The sequence below is a fragment of the Helianthus annuus genome, chromosome 11, assembly GCF_002127325.2.
Source record: "Helianthus annuus cultivar XRQ/B chromosome 11, HanXRQr2.0-SUNRISE, whole genome shotgun sequence".
NCBI lineage: Eukaryota > Viridiplantae > Streptophyta > Magnoliopsida > Asterales > Asteraceae > Helianthus > Helianthus annuus.
Genome location: NC_035443.2, coordinates 120,368,790 through 120,380,452, shown reverse-complemented (window position 1 = coordinate 120,380,452; position 11,663 = coordinate 120,368,790). Strand labels below are relative to the sequence as shown.

At 34.5% G+C, this 11,663-nt stretch overlaps 1 protein-coding gene across 1 annotated transcript; it reads right to left on the bottom strand.

Annotated features, from left to right (window-relative positions):
- Positions 1-6,336: 6,336 nt before the first annotated feature.
- On the bottom strand, positions 6,337-6,889 carry LOC110888312. The gene is made up of 2 exons (XM_022135843.1): positions 6,579-6,889; positions 6,337-6,352 (listed from the first exon to the last, which is right to left on the bottom strand). The coding sequence occupies exons 1-2, from the start codon at positions 6,887-6,889 to the stop codon at positions 6,337-6,339; spliced, it is 327 nt and encodes a 108-aa protein (XP_021991535.1).
- Positions 6,890-11,663: the final 4,774 nt, after the last annotated feature.

Below are 11,663 nucleotides of genomic sequence, written 5' to 3'. Positions count from 1 at the left end.
AAATGAAAATCAATAAGCCTAAAAATTAAATTTATTTTATTCTTTTGGTAGGAAATGGATAAAAGGAAGCGGTAAGTAAAATATATAAGGAAGAAAAGATGTCAAATATAATCTAATCATACGTTAAGAATATAATTAACTATAAACCGTACGAATCGAATAATACATTTTTATATAGTGTTCGATGCATATAATATATAATACAATTAAATACAAAGGTATAATTGTTTTTGCATTTTTCATAAACAATATTCAAAAGGTGATTGTAACGCAGCTTGTTACTCGTTTATCTGGCGTTCTTTTGTAAGTTTTCTAGTATCAACAAATATATAACATAATTAAATAAAGAGTAACTTACATTTTTGGCCTCTGTGGTTATATCACTTTTACTATATTAGCCCAAAATAAGAATTTTTAATATATCTGCCCCCATGGTCCCTATAACTAACCATTTTGGCCCCTAAGTCTAACTAAACCCCAACTCTGGTTAATTAATTGGCACATGACTTACACATGATGTCTAAAAATGTAATTTCCCCTCCAACTCTGTATCTTCTTCCCAGATTCTGCAAATCATGGGCACTTGTATCTTCCAACGCCAACACCTTCTTCTTCCTTCACAACATGATACTCGTTCTTTCAAGCTTCAATCCTTCACACAAATCCCCAATTCTTCACTTCGGTTTCGAACCCTATCATCCAGGCAAAACCCTAGTGCAAAACCCTCTCTTCAAAACCCCTAATTTGATTCCCCAATTGCTTCAAATGATGACGATCCTTATTCACCTTCTACTTCCACTGAATCCAACCTATTCGTCTTGACCTTGTTAATTCAAGGCTTCAGGTATAATTTACTATATCTTCTTTTACTTAACTTATGTTGTTTCTGGAACTTATACTCGGTTTTGTTTAGTTCGAAACACATTGAATTGCATCAACTAAGAGTGCTAAAGTTTGACTTTAAAGTTATCGCGTTACTCTGATACACGCGTTTGATTTAGAGATTTGTTTGTTTGTTGTTGTAGGTTCTGCTGAATTAGCTGCTGAATTAGGTCTTTAACTACTCTTTTATCAGGCTAGTTATTATGGTCTAGATTAGTTATTTAATTTCTTCGACTGTTGCTGAGTTGATGACTTGTATTGCTTTTTAATGGCGTTTCTTGATCAGTCTAGTGATTGTGGTCCAGATTAGATGTTTAGTTATTTTAATTGTTTCTGAATCGATGGCTATTAATTGCATTTTGATGATATTTCTTGATTTCTTGATCGGACTATTGATAATGTTCCAGATTAGTTGGTTGATTACTTCAATTGATGACTTTGAATAGCTTTTGATTGCATTTCTTGAATTCTTGATGTGACTATTGATAATGTTCCAGATTAGTTGGTCAAGATTTGTCGTTTAAATACTTCAAAACTTGCTGAATCGGTGGCTTTCAATTGCTTTTTGATCGCATTTCTTGATCAGGCTATTGATTATGTTCCAGAGTAGTTGTGTAAATCTCTGAATATGGTTTCTGTTTTCAGGTACTTGGGAAATGACAATTTTAGACATCATGTGCAAGTCATGTGCGAATTAATTAACTAGAGTTGGGGGTTTGGTTAGACTTAGGGGCCAAAATAGTTAGTTATAGGGACCATAAGGGTAGATATGTTAAAAATTCTTATTTTGGGTTAATATAGTAAAAATGATATAATCACAGGGGCCAAAAACGTAATTTACTCTTAAATAAATAAATATTATCTTATCATCAATATTTTTTTTTGTTAATGTATAATCCAAAAACTAAAAACAGTTTATATAATAATATTTATTATAAATCTGATATATCCGAGGTTATTGCAAGTAACAAGCTTCCATGAAGTTTACGTTTCAAAAAAAAAAAAAGTAACAAGCTTCCAAAACATCATTGTGGGCTGCACGTCACCTTTGTTGGACCCAACACTCCAATTTAATACTTTGAAAATGACGGAATAACCCCTATCCTATAATCCAAAAACACATATCAAGGAAAAAGACAAAATAATATACTATCATTTCTTATATCACTTTAATTCATAATATAGAAACATACGAAGTAATAATTTATGAACTAAAAAAAAATTATGAACTAATATATTGTGTAGTAAGGGTAGGTTTAATTGGTAAAGTAATTGAAGTTAAGGGTCAAGGGTTCAAGCCTGTTAAAGACAAATTTGTTGTAGTTTAAACTGATCAAGAAATATATATATATATATATATTGTGTAGTTGTTGTTTATTTTCAAATAACAAATAAACAACTTTTAATTGATATGAGTAAGGTCTGAATTCCACCACCGGAATGGCTGATTCTAAACACACCCCCCTCCTGATTATACCCCCCTTGTGAGAGGAAAACTGCCGGTCTCACACGGGCCCCACCTATAAGTATGTGAGAGGAGGGGGTATAAAAAGTAATTAGGAGGGTGTAGAAAGTAGCACCCATATGGATATGTGTTACACATAGATTAATTAATGCTTCCACTATTTCTATACTCCTGAATTTTATTCTGACATTCCTTTTTGCTTTATCTCTCTATATCTATGTATATATAAAGAGATAGAGAAAAAAGATGTGTGAATATTAACTCTCTAGGTTATATATACATAGATATATATATAGAGAGAGAAATAAAGTGAAAAAGAATGAAAATAAATTGTAGAGGTGTGAGAATAGTAAGAGCCTAAAAATATTATGTGTTGTTATCATTATGAGAGTGTTTTATAGCCTAGATTTAGACACGGGAAAGATTCCGGATACTTGACATGGTCTACCCGACAAGGTCTGGTCGGACATTAAGTCATATTTGAGTTTTATAAGACCATGTGTAGTGGAATACACAAATAATGCCCCCACCCTTGGGCGTTTAGCGTCATGTGTCAGTCTAGTCAGCAATGGGGTATTATGGAGCGTTTTTTTGCTAAAATGGGTGTAGTGGGGATGTTAGCATTGTGGAGTATTATATTAAAAGGGGTGTAATAGAATTAAATAAAAAATCATTAAAAAAAGGTATTGGCCAAACAAAAAAGGAATAGCTGTCATTGGACAAAGATCTTGCACATGGAGCGTGGAAAAAAGAACGTCGTGTGCAGTTTTTTTGAAAAAACGCCCAGAGGGCGGTAATCGGGTGTTGTGCGGCGTTTTTTTAGAAAAAAAGGGCCAAAAATCCCACTATGGTGTTCTAAGAAAATTTTCTTTGGAAAAAGAAGGTAAGTTCATACAATTTACGTGTATCAATATTCTTTTATTTCGTGTGTAAACATATTTTTGTTAGGATAATTCGTTCTATGTTTAGATTAGGATGTCTTTTTGGTAAAAAAAAAAAAATTAAAACCCAAATTGAGAACTTCAATAGAAATTCTAAACTATAACTTAATATATTTCTCTTGTTCTGAAATAAAATTAATAAATAGTAAATACATATATAGACTAGATATTTAGAGTAATAATATAATAACCTTTTGAATTTTGCTCTTAATCATCAACAATATTAGCAATACCGGAAATAGTATTTGATATTAAGAAATGATAATAGAAAAATTAATGATTTATAATAGTATTAATATAACTATAATATTTGATATGATAATAGTCAAATGTTTTTTAAGAGTTGTAAAATCGAACCAAGATTCAGATCTTATAAACTCATGACCTAGTCCCCTATCAATGCGTCTTCTAAACTAATGACTTGGTCCATGTCAGTGTTCTTCTAAACTCATGCCTTACAATGAATTTGAATTGAATCTAAGGTGGAGTTTGTTTTTTAAGAGGTAAAATGTCTATAGTCTGCGGACTACATCTGTAGACATCTGTAGAAGAAGAGGTGGATCAAACTCCTGCAGTCTGCAAGAAGAATGTTGTTTGTTTTTTTAACGTATGTAGACTTTTAAAATAAACTGATGGTAGTGGTGGGTGGTGGTGGACAGTGGTGGATGGGTGGTGGTGGTGGATGGTGATGGTGGAAGGTGATGTTTAACCCTTTGCAGATCTTAGAAGAACTTAAAAGTGGTTGGCCCAAGTCTTCACCAAGAAAAGATCGTGCAGACATTTTTTAATGAAACGTCTTTGGAAAAACAAACAGTCTGTAAATGACAATGTCTGCACAACACAAACAAAAGAGTCCGTGCAACTATTTTTTAGGAAAACAAACATCACCTAAATCACTAGTTCACCTCTTTTTATTAGATACAAAGTAGTTTTGTTATTTTACATACTTTACATTTCAATCTCATTAATTATTATATCAGCCAAATATATCATATGATTTCAAATGAATTCTTTAAGATCTTATTCTAATTTCATTTAGAATTTTAATTCCATTATATTTCATGAAAAAGAACACTACCTAATACTAAGGCTATAGGGTGTGGTCATGACCCTCATGACCACCATGACCCTCCATGTTAGTGCCACGTAACTCATCTTTAATCCACCATCCAAAATCACTACCCTAAGGGTATGGTCATGACCCAAACCATTAGCCCCTTATTTATTATCTTTGTTTAAACAAAAAGGAAATGATTTGTTGAAAAATGGAAAGGAGGACCATGGTTGCCATGGTTTAATCCATGCAAACCATGGTGGATCAATCAAGGGGGTGGTGTAGCCTTCCCAGTGGCGGAACCAGAACTTTTCAACTGGGGGGTCATAATAGGAATTTACTAAATTTGTTAGCATTCAAAGATTAATATAATTGTATAACCAATTGTCGTGCTACAAGCATGAGAACGATAGTAGGTAACTGTCAATCGTATTTCTTTTAACCGTGGTTGTAAAAGTCCTGCCTAGTCTCCGAGTACTCCCCGAGTACTCGCTACAAGGTAGGTTGCCGAGTCCCGAGTACCGTTCACCTAGGCCCATTACTCCCCGAGTAATCTCCGCCTATGCCGAGTACTCCCGAATCCGACTAGGGAGCGCCTAGCGACTTTTGCAACCAGTTTTAACCAATCAATACAATACAATACAATACAATACAATGCAAACAAACCCCTTTTAGTATTATTTTTTTAAGAGTTAAACATATCATTATGGTCGACTCGATACTTTTCACTTGTATGTTCACAAATACACATCTTTAACTCGAAAAATGCAAACAAATATACAAATGAATAACTAACAGTTAGATAAAAAGACAAACAAATAAAATAACAAGAAAGCTAGGTATTTTTAGACAAAATCAAACAAGGGCATGCTAAAACTAATCATGTATGATGTATATATATTTATTTAATAGCAAAAAAATCAAATCAAATATAAAGTCTAAATAAAATAAGAAGATAAAAAATAATAATAGAATAGAATGGTAAAAAAATAAAATAAGAAGATGACGAAGAATCATGGAATGGTAAAAAAAAATACAACTGTTACTCTCAAAATAACTTGTATAAACAATTAAAGTATTGAACAAATCAACAATGAGAATAAATTATTAAAAATATTAAAGCAAACGGCTAAAAGTCATAAAAAGCCCAAAACGACAAAATAAAAGATGGCGCTCTCTTTCTTCTTCTTCCCTTTCTGTAATAAAACCACCGGAAACTTGCAAATCCAGAGCCTTGCACCGTCGTCTTCGGGCGTCGAAAATTATTTGCCGATCATTCTATCTTCACCGTTTTTCTTCAGTAAAACGACTTTCAGGGGGGTCAAACCGTTAAAAAACGACCATTTCAGATACCCTGTTAACCTAAGATTTCCACCGCCGGAGGGTCAATGGACCCCCCTGACCCTCCTGTGGTTCCGTCCCTGAGCCTTCTATTCATGTTCCTAGGTGGCAAATCATGTCCCAATCATTATCCCCACACCCTATAGCCTAATTGATGCAAATGTATAATAGTTAAATTTATTTTTATTTTCGAATGAGCATTTTACTATTTTTCTTAGAAACAACAATATTAAAATATTTATAGAATTAACTATCTCATCTTCATTGTCTCACCTACAATTCATGACCCGCTCATAACAACTGAGTTGTTTCAAGAACCAAGAGGTAGCCATAAGATAAGACGGAATATTACATGAAAAATCATGTATCTTCTGTCGGATTGCTTCTATATTTTTATTATGTTTTGCCAAACTTCGTTACAAACAACTGATGTAACAAGAGAAACAAAATGCTTCAAACACATCAAACCAAAAACCTTTGTAAAAGTTAAAATCATATTTTGGTGTTTTTGTATTGATTTTTTATTGTAACCTATTTTACAATTTTGTTGCTGCATTTTTTGAAGAAGTTAAACAATGAACCAGTTTTTGAATCTATAATAATTTTTATTTATTTATAACAAATATTATTTTAACATAATAATTTAATAACTATCAATAAACATTGAATCTATAATAATTTTTATTTATTTATAACAAATATTATTTTAACACAATAATTTAATAACTATCAATAAACAAGAAGCCAAGAAGGGACGTCTTCAATACAATCTTTGAAGAAATATTTATGTTTTGTTAATATATTATGTCATTAAAGTAAGTGTTTAGATATTCTACAAAGACTAAAATTAATAAGAAGGATAAAAATCATCATAGAGTGATAACCCCGTGGATACTTGACCGATAAGCCTGTAAGTGATAACGTCATGCGCGTTGGAGTAAGATCGCCTAGGTCTAGCTTCTCGTAGAGAGAGTATGGCATCAAGTTGATGCTAGCATCTAGATCGGCCAACGCATGGCTCAAAGTGCCACTACTAAACATACACGGGATTGTGAAAATTCCCGTATCTATCAGTTTCTCTGGTAGGTTATTGAGAACCACCGCAGAACATCCCGCAATAAGAGCAATAAGAGCAATGTTTGAAAGCTCCCCCAGTCTATCCTTTCGTTTCAAAAGATCTTTCAGAAACTTGGCATATTTAGGCATATGCTGAAGGGCTTCAATGAACAGAAGGTTGATTTTGAATTGTTTTAACATGTCAAGAAAGTGTCCATATTCCTTAGCATACTTCTGATGCTTAAGGCGAGCAGGATATGGAAAACGGGGATGATCTATCAATGGGAACAACCTACTCTCTACTATTTCTTCCCTATGTTTTTCTCCAATTGAGACTTGTTGTTTGGTCCGGTACTTACTGGGTTAAGCCTATGTTGCACCTTCCCAGGAGTCTCCATCTCTATCTCCTCGTCTACCAGATCCTCTTCCTCTTCTTCAACTGGTGACTTATCTATCTCTCGTCCTCTACTACTACGAGTGGTGACTACTTTCAGTTGGGAGACCGAGTTAGTTTGAGTGCTACCCGAGAACTGGCCAGGTGCCCGTTCATTTAACTGCCTCGCAATGTCACCTATGGACCGCTGAAGATCTAAGAATGCGGATTGTTGATTTTTCAAAAGAATGTTGTGTTGCGAAAGGGTTTTCTGAGTGGTGGCATTCTTAGCAACTAGTTGGGTCAACAACTCCTCTGTTTTACCTAAATTACTCCCACTACCCCCACCTTGATTATTACCCGAACTACCACTAGCAAACTGATCATGCCCCTGGTTATGATTTTGATTCGATTGGAAACCCGTGAGATTACCGGAAGATCGCCAATCAGAAGTATTATTGTTTCTCCAGCCAAGTTATAGTTATTAAAAGGATTGGTGGGACCTCAGTTCTGACCCCCTATGAACTCTACATGCTCCTGACCTAACAACCGACACTCTAAGGTACCATAACCCCTCTCCACCGACACACCTCACACTTATCGACTTTGGCCTTTAACTCTTTCATCTATCTCTTTAGATTTTCGAGAGCAGCAGCCACACTAGTATCCAAGCTAACTTGGTGTATGCCTCATGTAAACGAAGGTGTGCTGGTGGAAGGAATGGAATTCCTGTTAGCTGACCGCTGCTTGTACTCAGACAGGGCAAAGCTCTCGAAAAGATCATTGCATTCGGCCAAACTTTTCTTTCCCATGAGTTGGCCTCCTGCAGAAGTGTCAAAATGAGCCTTAGTCTCATAAGTGAGCCCCTTGTAGAATTTCTCCACTAGGGACCAATCAGAGAGACCATGCTGAGAGTACCTAACTACCAGGTTCTGGAAACGCTCCCAAGAAATGTAGTAAGGCTCATCGGGTTCCATGCGTAACAAGTGTATTTGGTCACGCATACGAGATGCTTTAGCAGGTGGAAAGTATTTGTTGAGAAACTGTCATACCCCGACCACGTAAAACAACAAAACGTGGCGGAAATGTCTGGGAGTGTTGTAACAGAATCATTGTTTCACAACCATGGAATAAATAATTTTGTTTATTGAATAAATGAACTCATTGTTTTAATACAATCAAATAAGTACAACTATTATCTTTCAAGTTTTAAAGTCGCTAAGGAACGAGTCCATCCTAAGTGTAGCATATATCATCAATCATCACAAAGCAGCACCTGAAACATGTGTAAAAATAGGTACGTTAGCATAAAAATGCCTGTGAGATACATAGGTTTTATTGTAATTAGGATTCATGACTTATGAGTTTAAAGAAAAAGTTTTAATAAAAGTAGTCATGATCCTTGTAAAAGGTTTTCTTTTATAAATCATTTATAAGAAATCAGATGATATAAAATAATAATACATAGGAAATTAAATAAGTAAGTAGAATAAGTTTGTTATAAAAATATATTGTTTGAAAAACAACATTTTGATAAAAAGATTCATAGTATATATAAAAATATACTTTGGTTTTAAGAAAGTCGAATAAGTAATATATTAAAATATATTTCAGTTCCAAAACCGTTAACCCAAGTGTACTAAATAACGCCACGGTTTGTAATGCGATGAAAACACTTATATATAAGAAGTACCAGCGGCGTATCTACCATGTTTTCATCACATTACACCTGTCCCGTTATCTAAACACTAACCAAAACCCAATCGTTAGATAAATAGTATATTAAATATACTTTAGTTGTTTAAAATAATAGTTTTCAGTAGTATATTAAAAGTATACTTTGGATTTATAAGTAACATATTAAACTATGTTTTGGTTTTACAAATAACATATTAAACTATGTTTTAGATTTTGAAAATAACATATTAAACTATGTTTTGGATTTTTAACAAAATATATGTTGGTTTTGTACAATATCACATATGAGAGCATATTAAACTATACTTTTGGGAGTATAACTAAATATACAAAATTAATGTGACTTAAGAATTCATTCAGACCTAGTGCATCAAAATACACCTTTGAGACTATAGGGATACCACAAAGGCAATCCCTATTTGGATGGAGAAACAAATTGGTTTCAGACATTCCATGACAACAGGAATGGGGTGTCAAATCCTATAGCGCTATATCATACTACTAACCGGCCTGGTGAACCAAATAAGTACTATTCCAATCATTTATTTTATAATCTTTAAGAAAATTTTAGAGTTTAAACCATAAATAATCATTCAGTTTGTATAAAGATAAGTACTAGTATGTATAATCAATTATACTTTTGAAAACAAGAACATAACAAATAGGTACACATGTTTCACCCCAAAACAGTTAAAAACAGTAAAAGAGCGGACTATGTACTCACTTGAGAGTGCTTAGGAGTCTTGAACAACTACCAGGCAAGCTAGAGGAAGCACGGAATCAAACGACACCTCAAACGATACCTAATATAGGTAACTACTCAAATAAACCGGACCTAAATCGGGAGATCAGATAGTATGAGGTCTCGTGAACCAAATGAGCATGGGAACTCATATGATATGGTTTAACAAGGCCTACATACTAAAATGAAACCTGTCCTAAGTGCTCACGACCCATCACGACCCGTTTAGGTAGCTTATGCTACTTTAACGCGTCGTTTGCGTAAAACGCGTTCGGACCGTCTAACTAGTCCTATGACATGTATTATATGCCTAAACATGTTTAATTATGTTGCATAATCAGTTAAGTGCCAAAAGTTTGGGTTACATATGCTGAAATATCAATTATGCATAAAAAAGGGCATTTTGGTCATTTTCCTAAGGCATATAAACTACCTATCATACAAATACTTAAACGAAGTGACCATAAGGTATAACCTCGGAAGGTTATTCCCTATACAACTATGGTTACTAAACATGCTTGGTCGGATCCTAATGATCGACCAAACGGGTCGTGTTCGAAAGTCTAAGCGGGTGTTTAGTCCGCTTGACTTACGACTCTACATAAGCACTAAACTAAAAAGTGATGAGCTAAACATGCTAAAACATGTTTAGTTAAGTTAGAAAACAGGTTTGGTATCAAAACAAATGGTTTTGATACCTAAAAGTAGTTTGGTTACAAAATACGCGAGAATACACATTTTGGCCGAAACTACGACTCGTCACTAACCTAGATAACGTGGTAATCAGTAGGTATAGTCACTAGGGACTATAACCATCGTGATTACGCTCACGTTATGAAGTTCAAACAAACTTCGCGTTGACCATAGACTGGTCAATGCAGAAAGTCAAACGCAGTTTGACTTTAACGATAAAAACGAATGAAAAGAACGAAAGACTACTTACAAAAGGTCCCCGCAAGCTTTGATTTTCCAAGTAATCTCAGGTATGAAGTGATTAGTACTTCAACTTAGAGATATCTCAGAAAATCAAGTGTGGGTTTTTCAAGTGAAGGGTGGGGGGTATTTATAGGATTTCTAGAACTGTTAGGATCGTTTCTTGAAACCCGAGCTTCGATCCAAGCCCTACACATCATACCCACTGATTTGTGAAACCATGGGCATCCAAAACAAGCACATAGAATCAAAGAAACCATGTGCTAAGGTGTGGAACAGCTGGATCAAGCTGGAAAACAAATTCTGGTCACTGGCACCTGCATACGAACCGTAAGAGGTAGTGCATACGGTCCGTAAGGCCCCTGCAGGTCAGCAAAGTTTGAAAAATGGCAGAACAGGCCCCTGCACCTCCAAACTTGGTTTTTGACGCTTTTTCGCACGTTTAAGCCCCGTAAACCCCATTTTAAAGCTCTAAAATGAAGTTAAAGTATAGGGAACTTAAAATGTGCTCAAAAATATGCCGGATGTCGGTTCGTTTGGCCTTACGATTGCGTTGTTCGGGTAATTACGACGGAAGTCGTAACGGACACAAAAACGATCCAAATTAAGCGATGAATGGATTTTTATCATGCCAATCATTAAAACATAATATTTTAATGATTACATAAATTTTTGGATGCCCGGATGTATTCAGAACGTAAGATATGAGCGAAAATGCAAACTTGTGCACTTTTGACGCTTTTAGTCACTGAATGACCAAAAGTTTATTTTTGCGCTCCAAACACCTCAAAGCCTATTTCTTAGCTATGTAAAGGATATTTAAGGCATATTTAACTTATGATAAAGTTCCGGAAGGTTCGTTACTATACAATTCGGTATACTTTCGCAGTTTGACACAATTAGTCCCTGCGGTCGAACAAACTTGATTTCAACACACCAAACCTTCCAAAACTTGTTTCTAAGTTATGTGGAGGTTATTTAAGGTATGTTAAGCCTATTTCACTATTCCGGAGTGTTTGTTGCATTAAACTACCTATATGTACGCATCAGTGCGCGTATAACCTTCCAGAAAGCGATTTAAGGCTTGAAATCGAACAAGAATTGATATGTGCAAACGATACACATATTTTTACAAATACCAAGTATGAAATACAATATTTCATTGGTTTGGTATTTTT